At 40.1% G+C, this 15,940-nt stretch overlaps 1 protein-coding gene across 1 annotated transcript; it reads left to right on the top strand.

Annotated features, from left to right (window-relative positions):
- Positions 1-471: 471 nt before the first annotated feature.
- LOC125082118 (60S ribosomal protein L35a) lies at positions 472-879 on the top strand. The gene has a single exon (XM_047697346.1). The coding sequence runs from the start codon at positions 492-494 to the stop codon at positions 822-824; it is 333 nt and encodes a 110-aa protein (XP_047553302.1). The 5' UTR covers positions 472-491; the 3' UTR covers positions 825-879.
- Positions 880-15,940: the final 15,061 nt, after the last annotated feature.

Here is a 15,940-nt window from a genome sequence, read left to right as displayed (position 1 = left end):
TATGCATATATTATTTCTATAATTGTAAGAAACAAATTTAAGATGAGTAAATAACATCCTCATTAATAAGGGATTAGCTAAATAAGTTAGCTAATCTGAAGTTGGCCGCCAAACTGGGAGGGCAAAGAGAGAGCAAAGAAAGAGATTGGTAGGTGGCAGTTTTAATAAGTGAGGAATATACTTACAAGGCTTATCTTGGGTGACCAAAAGATGAGGAACAGTGGGCAGAATGCACATTCCAAGGACATGGGAGGAGGCGAGGAGTCTCCAAATGCCCAGGTCTCGCTCCTGAGTCAACTGGTGATCGTGTGTCCTCTTGATGACCTTCTCCAACAATGCCACGGAATCCAACAATGCAGCTACTAAAAAGGAAAAAATAGTACAATATACAGTGACATAAAAAGATAACCTTGGGGGAATGCTTGTTGCTGAACTTTGGGCGCAAGTAATTGAGGCCTGCTGGGAACAGGACTTCCCTAAAACGCCAAATAATGTCTGGAAGGCTGTGGTCCAAGGCCATTTTTGCTGGCTATAAGCGGGGTCTCCGCAACCAGAGGGAGCACACAGCTCTTCTTAAAATCGAAGGTGTATATGCTCGAGATGAAACGGAATTCTATCTAGGCAAGAGATGTGCTTACGTGTACAAAGCAAAGAACAACACAGTGACTCCTGGTGGCAAACCAAACAAAACCAGAGTAATCTGGGGAAAAGTAACTCGTGCTCATGGAAACAGCGGCATGGTTCGTGCCAAATTCCGAAGCAACCTTCCTGCTAAAGCCATTGGCCACAGAATCCGTGTGATGCTGTACCCCTCAAGGATTTAAATTTAATGAAAAGTAAATAAAGGTGTAGATTTGTTCTCTTGTAAAAAAAAAAAAAGATAACCTTGGAATGCCACTAAATTTTAAAAAATAATTGCAAAACAACTATAGCCTGATTCAACTGAAGCAAAAATCACACACACGCACATTCGAGCACCCACAGACACACACACACAGATTATAGAAGCATAGGTACACCTGGGAAATTCACCAAGCTATTAGATTTGGGAAAATGAAAAGAGAATATCTTCCTTTTTTTTTTTTATTTTCTATGCTTTTGTAACTTTTGAACTTTATATGAGGAGTAGATATATGACCTTTGCAACTTAAAAGGTGAGATTCTTTAAAACAAATATACACATGCATGCTTTTTGAGACCCAGAAAATATAAAGCTGAGGGCTTAATTCATATTTGTTAATTAACAGAACCTCGAGAGAGAAGGAATCTTAAGAGGCCCAGAGAGAATTGGTGCCTTGCTCAGAATCACACTGCTGGAAAGTGTCAGAACCAGGTTTGGACCAGCGGAGGAAGACTGCGTTAAACTTCCCAAGTTCTTCTAAAGTAACTCATAACCACTGTACCTCCTCACTCTTCAGTTATCAAATACTGTCTGAGATAGTGCAAGCTGCTATACCAAAATGTCATAGATGGGAAGCTCCAACAACCAACATTTATTTCTCATAGTTCTGGAGGCTGGGAAGCCTGAGATCAGGGTGCCATCATGACTGGGTTCTGGTGAGAGCCCTCCTCAAACCTGTAGACACCTGGCTGCCTTCTGGCTGTATCCTCACATAGCAGAGAGTTCCGGTGTATTCTTCATCTTAGAAGAACACTAACCCCATCGTAGGGCCAACCCTGATGACCTCAAATAAACCTAATTACCTCCCAAAGTGGTCTATCTCCAAATATCATCACACTGAGAGTTAAAGTTTCATTACATGAATCATGGGGGGTGGAGGGGGAGACACACAAACACTCAACCCATAATAAATACTTTTTCATATAAACAATAGACAGAGCCAAGTCTCATCCATTTTACAGATGAGTAAACCAATGTCCAAAGAGAACAGAGACTCCCCGCAAAGTCATGCAGCTGTTTGTTGACAGAACCCACTCTCATCCAGGTCTGCTCACCCTTGGTTGAAGCTTGTTCAACTACACGGCGTAAAATAAAAACTTCCTTTAAAAACAGAATATCATCCTATTCTTCTCACATTACCCTTTCCTCAAAAAAAAAAATTTTTTTTTTCAATGAATCTTGAAGGAGAGTTTTCCACATAAGATATTAGGATGTAGACAAGGAAGAGTACTTTATAGGTTATGAGGCAAAATGAGCAGCTTTATTAAGCTGTGATTTGCTCACAACCTCTCATTTTAACAGCCTGTATCACGAAGCATGTCGAAGCAATCTGTCATCCACAGAAGTGTGAGGACTCACAAATAAGACTGAGGCCCCACCCCACTCAGAGGCCGACAGGCTACCTTGCCAGGTGCCTTCAAAGATGGTCTAACTCCCCAGGGTCCTGAAGAAAACAAAGGCGTTTCCTGCAGCTTAGCCACCTGTCAAGTGTTCAGTAGCCACGTGTGACCAGCTGCCAAAGCATTGAAGAGGTCGGCTTTAGAACTCATCCAGGTCAGAGGTTTTCAGACTTTTAAAGAACAAGTTCTTACAAAGTTCTGTGCAAGACCCCAACACATAAAAGATAGAAGTGGGATGGCTGTAGTTGCAGGGAGAAGATGGGAGCCTACCCTACTTAGGCTCCATGGTCTTCCCATCCATCCTGACTCCTACACAAGTGGCATGAATCTCCAAGTAACAAAGTCTGGAAGTCATTCCACTGTCACTCCACCCCATATATTGATGGGAGGGAGCTGGGAACAAGATAGCTGAAGTGGCCTCTCTGGGCCAAGCCTAAAGCTGCAGGCCTCCTGGCTCTCAGCCCAGTGCATTTCCAGTCTGGGCAGGGGACGAGCCGGTCAGAAGCGGTCAGGTAACAAAAAGACACGAATGCTCCTTCCCAATCCTCAGCTAGAACCAGCTCCACTGTGCATTTCAATGGGAGGAGCACCAACAAGGAGATATTTTCTCAGTTTTTAGAGGAAACAAATAGAAGAGATAGAGTGTAAAGAACAAATTGGTATCCATTCATATTAAATGATTCCTTTTAAAACACTATAAGAGAGGTCAAGGGAAGTACCATTTATTAAGCCCTGACTATATTGGCTGGGGAGGCAATGTGGTTGAAGGTCATTATCTCCTTCTCCCTCATCACACTGCTCCTCAAAAAGCCAATGACACAAAACTATTGGTCCATATTTTAAATAGAAGGACCCACTGTGCAGGGAAGATCATGCCCACATATGCCACACACTCTCCTATTCCGTGTTCCCCAGGGCATGGGTGCTGTTCCGCTGAACCAAGACCTCCTTGCAGGTCAGTCCTTCTATGCTCTCTCATTTCTTCCTGTCTCCTTAGACTGGGGTGTATGGTAATGAGATGGACAACTATTGGGAGGGAAGGGATGGCGAAAGAGAAGCCAACAGGGGCCATAAATCTAAATCACAAATTGTAACTGAGATTAAGGAGTAAGACTCTTAGCGGAGATTTGGGAACCTACTGGTGATAAAATGACCTATCCATTCACTCATGTAGACCAAGTATCTGTGAAAGATGTGATAACCAGATAATCCCCATCCCCACAGAACTCTGTGCTTTGTGTCATTATCTCTCTTAGGAACTCATTGAAAGGGATAATTATATGCAGAACAAGACAAGGAGATTCCTCCATTCCTTGCTCTAATTCTATCATGGTACCATGAAAACTCCACCATATAATTCCTGATACTAAACACAAATTAGTAATTTTGTTAGCATTAACAGGTTAGCCCTTATAATGACACTCTGAAGTAGGTATTTCTACCCCCCATTTTATGGGGAAAAGCGAGGCACAGGGAAGCTAAGTAACTTGACGAGTTCTAGCAGCTAACAAATAATGAAGACAGATTCAATGGCAAGTGTCTTTGATTCATGACATTCATGTGACTTCCCTTTTACCACACTTTTGTGTCTAGAACATCAATGATTCAAGAAGACATTCTTCTAAATGTAATCATTTCACTAGCTTCCAAAAGAAAGTGTTGCTCCCAAAGAGAAAATTAGACTATTAATAAATACAGAATATAAGAAACTCATGAGGTCTGGCCGGGTGCAGGACTGTATCCCCTCAGTTCGTCTGTCCACACAGCTGCTTACATTTCTTTTTTTTTTTTTTAAGATTTATTTATTTATTTATTTATTTGACAGAGAGAGATCACAAATAGTCAGAGAGGCAGACACAGAGAGAGGGGGAAGCAGGCTCCCCATTGAGCAGAAAGCCCAATGCAGGGCTCGATCCCAGGACCCTGGGATCATGACCTGAGCCAAAGGCAGAGGCTTTAACCCACTGAGCCACCCAGGTGCCCCGCTGCTTACATTTCTTATGTGCTCCCCACCACAGTGCTCTCCCTTATCAAAATGGGGCTGGTTTCCCCAGCGTGAATGCAGTCCACACCACCGGCAACCGCTAAGTAAACCCACAACTTATAACAGCCAATGAAAGAAAGGAGAAACAAAAAAAAAAACACAACAAAAGTTCTAGGAAACAAAAGGAAGTTATGAAGGTCAGATTTGTTAAGCATCTACCATACGCTAGCCTGGGTCTATGCTATTTCCTTGAAGTGGTTCATAGGGAAATTCTTAAAGCTTTGTTGGAAATAGCTGGGACCCAGAGCATCCAAGAGCCATGGGAAGTCCTGCCTGCCGTTCTCATGAGACCAAAAGAAACAAGGCAAAAACACTAAGCTGAACACAAGCCAGAAAGGTTAGGCATGAAAGCAGGTCCTCCTGATTCAGAATTAGAGGAGAGCTATAAATGAACTCCAGAGGAACCTGTTAGGTGGTTAAGAATAATTTCAACTAAAATGTAAATTACTGAAAATGGCATAAGGAACATGCCTCCAGGAGAGGCAAGCACATTCTGTAAGCGTTTAGTGAGTTCCTCTCTGTGACCAACAGCTACACCAATTGCTTGAGAACTTACTACAACACCCTCTTCTTACCATCCCAAGTCCACATTTTCCTGATCCCTCCATTGCATGAACATATCCAATTAACTAGCACAGCTCCTTCCCTTGCACCCAGAAAAATCTGTTAGCTGCTCATTCAATGTATATGTGTATTTCCACGTTGCTTTGATTTCCCAGTTATGCTGACATTTTCCATCTCTGAGTTACAGCAGGCGTTGGTGGAGAGTGGTGAGCATAGCTGCCTTCCATCTCTGAGTTACTATAGGTTCTTATAACGAATATCCAAAACTCCTACTCTGACTTAATCTTTAGCTTCTTTCCTTCCCAAGCAGGCTTGTGAGAGTAGGGACAATATGTTGTGATTTTCATAGGTATCTCCCACAGCATATGGACTGGTATGCATGTGCTGATAGAAATAGATAATGAGAGAGGGAGGGAGTACTCTGAAATGTCTTTCTGAGGGCCCAATATCTAGATTTACTATACTGAAGGCAGCACCAACTCTCGTGTTTTCAATCCCTAACTCAGCACAGTCTCACACAATCTAGATTTACGTTCTAGCACACTCTTTCTGAGAATCATTTTATCTCATTTTTGTTTTGTTTTCTGTTTTGTTTCTTGCCAGTATTCCCAGAGACTGTTAACAAAGAACCTTGGAAAATACAACCAGACAAAATACCATCCTAGGAGGATATAGCTCTATAGCTCTATCCTGGTCTCCTCTTGGACAAGGATAAACAGATTCTAAGAGCTTCTTTGTTTCTGTTCTGTTGAGCTGGGGGATGATTTACTCATTCGCTGAATCATAGAGGACTAACAGCCCTTCAGGTGAACACCAGCTTCTTACAACACATTAACCAATGCATGTATTGACCTTTTGTAGTTTTTCCCCCAAATCTTCCTTCTGGCTTGCATTAGCATTCTACTTAAAATGCGAAGCTTGGTGGTTACACCACCATCCAGACGTGGTGTAAAATGAGGCTGTGAGTTTGCCACCGCAGTCAGAGCTCTTCATTCTCCCAGGAGATTGCCCAAAACCCTACACTGTAGAGACGGGCCCCACCGTGAGGGCTCCCAGAACACACCCCACTCCCTGCAAACCATCCCAGGCAAGTCCCTGCATCGAGGGAAAATAAAGTCTCCTTCCATTGTTTTCCTTCATGAACATAAAGTACAAAGCTGAAAAGCAAGCTGGAAGGAAAATTCTGGATTTGTTAATCCTATACTAAATCCTATACAATTGGCTAATCCTATAACATTAATAGTAATAAAGACAACATCTTTTGCATACTCAACATGCACCAGGCTTCATGCTAGATGCTCTCTGTAAGTAATGAGAATTTGAAGAGTCTCTGCTCTTTTGGTTTTGGTTTGTTTCATTTTGTTTTGTTTGGGGGAGGGGAGAGGGGAGAGAGCTTATTCGGTTTTTCTGCCACAACTCTCCCACTAGGCTCTACCGGACTCCCCGACCCCATAGTGGTAGAAAATCTTACCAAGACCTCAGACTTAAACCCTTCACTTCCTTAACAGCAATCTCTCTCAGGCTAATTCTCAAAGACAGACCCTGTCCTTCTCAGGTTAAAATCATAGACTCATTTAAAACCAAAGCTTTCCTCTCTGCAGGCTGGATTTGAGGTTCCAGCAGCTGAAGGTGAAGGGCCCTAGTCCACTCTGGCTGACCTGCTCCTCCCTCTTCCAGTGCTTGCCCCACAGGTAGGTTAGGATAGGAGGGGATGGGACAGAGGAGGCAGGCTTCCCCCTACGATGGCCCTACAGTGTGGTGGTCTCCTACTGACTGTCCCCGCTTCTCTGGGGATGGGCCCCTGTGGCAAGTGTTCAATGCCTAATCTTGTCAAGGGATGCCTGTATCTCCAAGGAGTCCTTGGGCCTCCCCCTGCCCAGTACCTGGCCTGGAGGACCCCCCACTTCCGCCCTCCCTCGGGCATCTGCCTATCAGGGCAGTTCACTGGGGAGATTCAAGCAGGAAGGCTCGAGGGTAACCACCTTCCTGGGAAAACTGATAAGGGAACAGAATAGGGGCATTCTTGGAAAAACTGGTGAAATATGAAAAAAGTCTAGAGTTTAGTTAATAGTAATGTACACCAATGTTGATTTCTTAGTTTTGGCAAATGTGCCATGGTAATGTGAGTTGGCAACAGTAAGGGAAACTGAGTAAAGAGTGTACAAAACTGTTGTACCATTTTTGAAACTTCTCTTATCCAAAATTATACTAAAATTAAAAATGTTATTTTTAAAAGTTAAAGTGAGGGGCACCTGGGTGGTTCAGGTTGTTAAGCAGCTGACTCTTGATTTTCGCTCAAGTCATGATCTTGGAGTCAAGAGATAGAACCCCCCATTGGGCTCAGTGCTCAGCACAGAGTCGGCTTGGGATTCTCTCTCCCTCTGCCCACCCCACCCCACCCCTGCATGTGCACTGACACACACACTCTCCCTCTGTTAAATAAATAAGTAAATAAAATCTCTTTTAAAAAGTCAAAGTGAGGGGCGCCTGGGTGGCTCAGAGGGTTAAGCCTCTGCCTTCGGCTCAGGTCATGATCCCAAGGTCCTGGAATCGAGTCCCACGTCGGGCTTTCTGTTCAAAGGGGAGGCTGCTTCCTCCTCTCTCTCTCTGCCTGCTTCTCTGCCTACTTGTGATCTCTGTCTGTCAAATAAATAAATAAAATCTTTTTTTAAAAAAGTTAAAGTGAAAAATCTTCAAAGATAATGCATGCAGTCTTAAATATCTTATTTCCTTTAAAATAAATACACATTCATTACCTATTTTTAAAAATAACGTTAAGATAATTTCTTCAAATACGGACCCACAGACTGAACTGCACTTCAGTTTTCTTACATAAACTAAACTCAGCTGATAATTAGTCATTGCTAGTTTTCAACTTCAGTTTCTTTAAAAAGACAACATCATTTAAAGGAATTGGAAAGCATTCTAATAACAATGTTCTTCTATATTTAATATGTTTCCAATCCTTTATAGCTAATCTGTTATATTAAATAAGATTCTTTTTTCAACATTCAGTAAAATGTATTAAGTATACACAAAAAATAGAGAGAATGTTATAAAAATGAATGTTCATGAACCCATTATTGGACTCAATAACTATCAATATCTTGCCAATACTCATATGTACTTTACAGGAATATTTTTAAGCAACTCCCAGTCATTTGCCTTGCTACCCATATTTCTGGAGTATCTCAAAGTGATAAGGATATCTCTTATATATAACCATATACATATATATTTATCACAACCGACAAAATTAACTGTAACGCCACATCACCGAACACTCACCGTTGTTCCTGGAGGACAAGGGAGAGGGCAGAGCTCAGAGCTACCAAGGGGAAAACTTTCTGGGAAACATTCAGATCCCTAGGTCCTTCCCCACTTCATGCCCCTGGGGAAATGTTGCTCACCCTTCCTGGATGAGATCTGGAGGTTTAAACTCTAAATTAGGGTCTATGGTCTTGAGAACATCAGGTGCAGATACTTTTAATCATTAAAGAGGGAATTCTGTTTAATGTTTAAGCTGCAAGGAAGAATACTTAGCATATGAATAATTTTCATTTAGTTGTTCTTCAAATGAAAACCTCTATGATTTTTTGCTTATGACCATGTGACCACAAGCACAGATGGTACTACTATGGCTATTTTTGTCCTTGATTCCTTGCTGCAAAATCATGGAATTTAAGTAATTCCTTATTTCTATGTGGGAATTACCTTTGATGCAAGCATAAATTCTGACTTGCATCAACTCCTACACAGTCTTTGGAGAAACAGGCTTATGGTTCTTTCCTGGTCACATTACTCCTTTGCCTAAAATCCTCACACTGTTGCCTTTATGCCTAGCAATATTATCCAGTCAACATTGTTTGAATCAAACTCAAGACCCATTCCTTCATGGTATTCATTACTTTTCATATTTTTCAACCATAAAAATATCTCTTTGTCTCATTCCTTCTCACACCCGCCCATCTGTACAAGTATGTTCACATGTACAATGGTATATATATTTGTTTGTATCACTTACTTTTATTCTGTGTGTAGTTATTCTCTAATTATTCCATGTGGACTATTCTTTGGTCCTCAGTCAAGGCGTAAACTATCTGAATCCGGGAATCATGTTTCACATCTCTTATTTTTCCCACCATGCTTATCACAGCTCTAAGCTTACATTATACCAATGTTGCACAAAATATAGTGGGAGTTCCCTACCTCAAAATCACCAAGGGTGTGGTTTAAAAAGCAGATTATGAAATTCTAGAGATGGATTGTGGTGATGGCTGCACTACACTGTGAATGTACTTTATCAAGCTGTACATTCAAAAATGGTTAAAATGGTAAATTTTATATTATGCATATTACCACAATAAAACTTAAATTTTTTAAAAAGCAGCTTATTAAGTCCAATGGGTCAAAGAATAAGAACCTGAGGGAATGATACCTAGAAATTGCATTTTCATAGTTCTTCCCCAGGTATTTCTTATGCAACCTGGTTTGAAAACCCATCACATTAGATAGCCAATAAATACCAAAGGTTTTCTTGTGTAATTGACTAGTGGAAAATTTAATCTACACTTAGATTATATCTAATGTTCATTTACAAAGTCAAGTGGTTCAGGAGGCTCAGTAAAGGCCCAAGACAAAAAGTCTACCTCTACTGTCTAGAAATATTAACTCGTTATAAGCCCCTTTCTGCAAAAAAATCCTTTTACAAGAAGAGCTTCCTGTACATATTCTCTACCTCATGAAGAGTTTATGAGGAGTCATGGAAGAAGTACAAACTCTATGAAATAAAAATGCAACATAAATTATCAGCAGCATGGCTATAGGCACCTGACGTGCCCCTGGATAATTTTGGCCAAGTTCATCAACCTTCAAACATTTGAGGGAAATGTTCTCAATAGGAGAAAAGCCATTCAAAGGCTCACTTATCACTCAAATTGCTATCATGAGTGCCACATGAGCAGTGATTTGTTGAATTGAATGATCATAAGCAGAGGTTTGCTGAATTGAATGATTCAAGGTTTTCTGAATATGCTTGATGGAGATTGACTACTGTACCAAACCTAGCATCTACTTTAAATGATTGAAGACCCTGAAACAATGCTGAGACCATATTATTCTCCATCAAGCATATAGTCAAGGCAGGATTCCATATGTTTAACTTTCCACTAGGCTTAACTACTTCCAACTGCTAAGAAGACCCAATATCTGTCAATGTGTGGCGGTAGGAAATGGCCTCAGACTACACCTGAAGGAGTCTGACATCCTAGGGCTCTTAATCAAAAGTTTTCAAAGGTGACCTGGAAAAATACTGTGAAACTCCGGGCTAGGTTGCCACCGAGGTTGAGGCTGTAGACAGAGTGAAAAATATTGTTCTGGAAAGCGAAATGATGAGACTATTCAAAATACATAACTGAATAGAGTTACTTGACAAGCATGATAAAGTCAGTATGGGAGCTGAAGATAAGTTGCAGAGACGTGAGTTGAGGGAACTACGTGAAGAGCGGTACACGGATAGACCCAAGGAAGTGAGCAGAAGGGGAAGACTTAGATATAAAAATAATAAACTTATTTAGAAACAGAAAGTAGAATGATGGCTGCCAGGGGCTTGGAGGAGAGGGAAAAGAGTAGTTATCCAATGGGTATTGAGTTCCATATTTGTAAGATGAAAAAGTTCCAGCGATCTGTTGCACAACAACGTACATATAGCTAACATTACTGTAGTTGTACACTGAAAGATGGTTAAGATGGTAAATTTTATGTCCTACCAAAAGTTTTTAAAAAGTAAGTTTGTAGAGGTTGACTTAGGGACAAAACATTGCCTTTCCTCAAGTACCATAATTCAGTATTCAACAGATTGATCTTAACTGCATAATATACTCTGAAAAAAATTTAGACAATTTTATATCATTATGGTCTGATGGGGAAACACTTAGAAAAATAAATTCACCCTCATTATCCACAAGTACATTGAGCACATAAATATGTGACCACATATTTAGTGATATCAGATATGTAATGTTTGATAGATAATCATTCTGCCCAATAATCACTTAAAAGATCATAATTTTAGAAGAAATAATTTACCATTAATCTGGCTAAAATCATAACTCTTCCTGGGCAACTGGGTTAAGTTGGGCTGAAATGAGAAGCCACTCTCAACTAATTAACTCTTTAACCACATCATTCCCACTTGAAACAGATGTCTTGGTTGAAAATATTCATGGCTATGTTTCGAGTATATTAACACACTAAACCAAAAATATTTGTGAAATCACAGTATAGCAATAATCCATGTTTCTCTGCCACTGTTTGCTAAATTTAAACCCTTTGATTTAAAAACCTCAATGTCAATAAAATAACCAAGAAATAATAATAATAGTAGGAGATATAATATCTTGACCACTCACTAAGCCTCACAACAACTCTTCAATATAAGTATGTTAGGGATTTATCCTATTTTACAGGAGGAAACTGAAGTTCAGAGGAATTGAGTAACTTGATCAACTCTTACAAGCCTAGCGGCAACAGATCCCAAACTGAATGAAACTAGATCTGCCTAACTTCAAAACCTATCCTCCTTGCATTTCAAAGCCCTGCTAAGATAGAAGTACAAACCCTCAGAATCATGCATAGTGGATTAGGCCTTGCAAGTATGAAATAATTTTTAATATTCTTTGGCTATATCTATAAAAAACCTAGTCATTTATAAATTGAAAACAACATTTTAAATGATTAATAGCTGGGAAATTGAGACCTAGCACTCTTACAAGTGACTAAATAGCTTACTAACCACATAGGTCTATCTTTGTTAAACTTAGTGGTAAACTGAAAACTAGGAACCAAGAAATCATTCTCACGTGTGTTGACCACATTAATCCCCTGTTACTTTAACTCAGTGATTACTTTTGATCATCCATCCCCTTTGGTTAAAAAAAAAAAAAATCCCCCTATATAGTGCTGGTATCTATTGTTAATATAGCAAACTACTGGGGTGCCTGGGTGGCTCAGTGGGTTAAAGCCTCTGCCTAGGTCATGATCATGATCTGCCTCAGTGGGTTAAAGCCTCTGCCAGGTCATGATCCTGGGGTCCTGAGATCGAGCCCCGCATCGGGCTCTCTGCTCCTCAGGGAGCCTGCTTCCTCCTCTCTCTGCCTGCCTCTCTGCCTACTTGTGATCTCTGTTTGTCAAATAAATCAATAAAATCTTAAAAATATATATATATATAGCAAACTACTCCCAAACTTAGTGCCTTAAAACACCACCATATTATTATAGCTAATGATTTTGTTGGTCCCAAATTAGGATAGGTCTCAGTGGGTAATTCTGTTTCTTTGACTGGGATCTCTCAGTGAGCCTACTAATGGCTCAGGCAGGCTGGTCTAAACGATACAAGACCATTTTGCTCGTAAGTCTGGTGCCTTGGAAGACACAGATTTAGCTGGGCCCCTCTCCCTCTCCATGAGACCTCAGAGCCTGTCTATATGGTCATGGTCTCCCCAGCAGGGTAATCCCTCTTCTTACATGGTGACTTGGGACTTCATGAGTGAGGGTTCATAAGATGAACTGGAAGCTGCCAGTCTCTTAAGGATTGGGCACACAAGCTGACATGGTCTCATTTTCATGATATTCTAGTAATCAAAACAAAGAGCCAGCACAGATTCAAGAGAATGGGGATATAGATCCCTACCTTTCAATGGGAGGAGCGTCAAAAAATTGGGAGCCATCTTTAACCTACTATACCATTTTATAAATATAGACATGTATTACTGAACTAATACAGTGTGAACATTGCAAAACCCACACAAAATAGAAAATCTTTAAGTAAGAAACAAGTACAAAAATAAATGAGCTAATATTTTTCTTCCCATGGTCTTTGGATCATCTTGCATATCTCCTAAGGGACTATATTTAGCGCACATCCCATTTTGGAGTCTCCTACCCTACCTTTCCACATGTACACTCATTAATTCAGCAAATATACAAGAGAGCACTAACATACAATGGCCATTGTACAAGACACTGATGAACAAACATGGACCTTCCTCTTCCAGAATTTACAACCCAATGGGGAAAAGAGACAATAAACAAATCATTATAATTTAAAGTTAGAAATGTGATTCACGGAAGAGTGTATTATGGGTCACAGGAACGTAAAGACATTGTCAACTTGACTGGGAGACTCAAGGAAATAGGCACAAAGCAGTTTTTCTGGGCACTGCTTGCTTATCATTGTTTTCATAAAGTGTCATTGTTCTTCTAACCCCAAAAGACGGCAAAATCCCTGAAGACAGGGCAATATGTACATGCCTTTTGTCGTCCTATACTAAATACTAAGTTAGTATTTGAAGTGATGGAACTAATTGATTCTATCTTCTTACACCTGGGAGAGAGTCAGCTTATTGGTCAAAAGGGTAGATGGGTGAGAGTACAGAAGAAACCAGCTCAAATTAATCAACAATACTAGAAATAAAATAATAATTATTCCTATCAGTAGAACACTTAACAGATTATGGAATCTCTTACATGCATTCGTTCATTAAATAACCAAGGTATTAAAAACCATTTTTAGAATACGAAAATCAGAATTTTCTATATTCTTCCTAATATTGTCACGGGCATCCCTCAACACGTCATTTGTATTGCCCTATTCATCTGGATGTTTTTGAGATACAAAGACACAACCAAAACCTCTCCAAAAACCATCAACAAAGGGAAGAAACAAACTACTTCCTCCTGTTCCCACATATAATAAAGCCTGAAGTCGTAAATAACCCATCTTTACTTTGTCTTTTTTTTAACATTTTATTTATTTATTTATTTATTTGAGAGAGAGAGAGCAAGCATGAGCCAGGGAGAGGGGCAATGGGAGAAGGAAAAGCAGAATCCTACTAAGCAGGGAGCCTAAGGCAGGGCTCCATCCCAGGACCCCAAGATAATGACCTGAGCCAAAATCAAGAGTCGAACACTTAACCGACTGAGTTACCTAAGCACTCCTAACCCATCTTTACTTTCTGAATCTACTGAGAAAATAAAACTTGACAAAGTGGAGTTTGACTACAGTATAACAGGTAGAGCCTTAGTATCATCATCAGCCTGTAGTTACTGAGCAATTACAGTGCTCAAGACACAGTGTAGCTATGGACACAATAAAATTCTTGATAGAGTTAAATGGCAGATGGAATTATCAAGAATGGTCCCTGAAGATCTTTTAGAGAAGCTTAGATAAAGCATCTGTCCAAAATGATTTAGGTGGAGCCCTGCCTAGAAACCCAAGTGAAATGCATGGTGTTTCAGGACACCATCCTTCTCTCTAATTCTATTATATGTATACAAAGTGAAATAGAATTATAGCTTTTAGTTCTGCAGAAGACAGGAGAGATTATCATTCCATCTCTCTCATTTTATGCTGAAGAAACTGAGACCCTTGCCTGGGAACTGACTTGCCCAAAGACACATGGTACAGGCTATCAGATTTTCTGACACTAGTTTCCCAACTCCCAACTACCCCAAGCTGAACTTCGTAAATGACTTTGAAATGATACTAAGACACCTAGACTCCAAGGAGAGTTCTTACACCTGAGCAGAGTTTAGCTCATATAATAGTCACATGGGGTCTCACAAGCCCCTCCTAGAACACAAGGAAGCCTATGTGCACTGTTTTTAGAACCAAGAATCATCTTAAAACTGTTGTAATAAATAACAATCTAAATAAACATGCAGTAAATATAGTGTTTCCTCCTCTGATAATATCTTAATAAATGTCTTCACGTTCTCATTTTTTTATGGATTTCACAAATGAGAGATCATTATACAGACACTGGGAGTCTACACACGCACACATGCACACACACACACACAAAGATAGAAACCATTAAAAACCTTTTAGCTCATTAAATTTACTCAAATGTGAGTTAGGAAATTTATAAATACAAACTACTAAGCTATAATTGTATAGCAATGGCTATAAAATTTACCTACAAATGTAACTCAAAAGCAGTTTGAGGGAAAAATAGAAAAAGTGAATTATATCAAACAAACAATTACACTAATGATTGTTTTCAATGGTTTTCACTATTCAACCAACTATGTGCTTGTTTGTTTTTTACATAGTTTGAATTTTAGATATAATTTAAGGTCAACAAAACACCAATATACCTACTGAACAGTACTTCTTTTTTTTTTTTTAAGATTTTATTTATTTATTTGACAGACAGAGATCACAAGTAGGCAGAGAGGCAGGCAGAGAGAGAGGGGGAAGCAGAGAGCCTGATGCAGGGCTCGATTCCAGGACCCTGGGATCACGACCTGAGCCGAAGGCAGAGGCTTAACCCACTGAGCCACCCAGGTGCCCCCTGAACAGTATTTCTAAAGAAGCAGAGAACTTCCAGGCCTTTTTTTTTTAAGCTGCATTATTTTTCAGCTTATTTTTAATGCTTTTAGAATATTTTCACCTGACTTTTCTGATTTTCTAATCAGTGTTAGCCAGTGTTAGCCCAGCGTTTCGTTTCTCTTTGCCTAGTTCCCCATTTAAACTGCTAAGCTATTCTGTGTTTGTTGCCTCTGGGAAGGAATTTAAAGACGGAAAACATAGGGGGAAAGGTGTCTCTTATTGATTTTTGAGTTTTGAAAGTCTATGGCTTAGAAGGAAAAAAAAAAATCATGGCAAGCCTAAAACATTTACTAGACTATAAAAATAAAGCTCCGCCACCACTCTCGACTCCCCTCACCCCCAACAATCCTGATACAGATGCTAGACTGCAGGCAGGTGAGAGAGGTGGGTGGAGCCCACCAAGATGATTCTGGAAACGTGGAGCAGAATCAGATCCTCAGGGCTCCAAGGGAATAAGCATCATTCTTCACCAGCTCCCCTTCCCCACCCAGTCTCTACACATTATCCTTCCAGTGGGCATTCAACCAGAGATCCCCTCCAGTTTCAGCCAACAGAAAAAACACCTGTCTGCACTCTAAGATTTTGTTTGGTGCCCATCTGACTTGCACAATCAAATACACTTGTAATTTCCAGAAGAA

Source organism: Lutra lutra, chromosome 12 (genome assembly GCF_902655055.1).
Source record: "Lutra lutra chromosome 12, mLutLut1.2, whole genome shotgun sequence".
Taxonomy (NCBI): Eukaryota; Metazoa; Chordata; class Mammalia; order Carnivora; family Mustelidae; genus Lutra; species Lutra lutra.
Note: the sequence above shows the minus strand (reverse complement) of the source record. Positions and strands in the feature narration are given on the sequence as shown.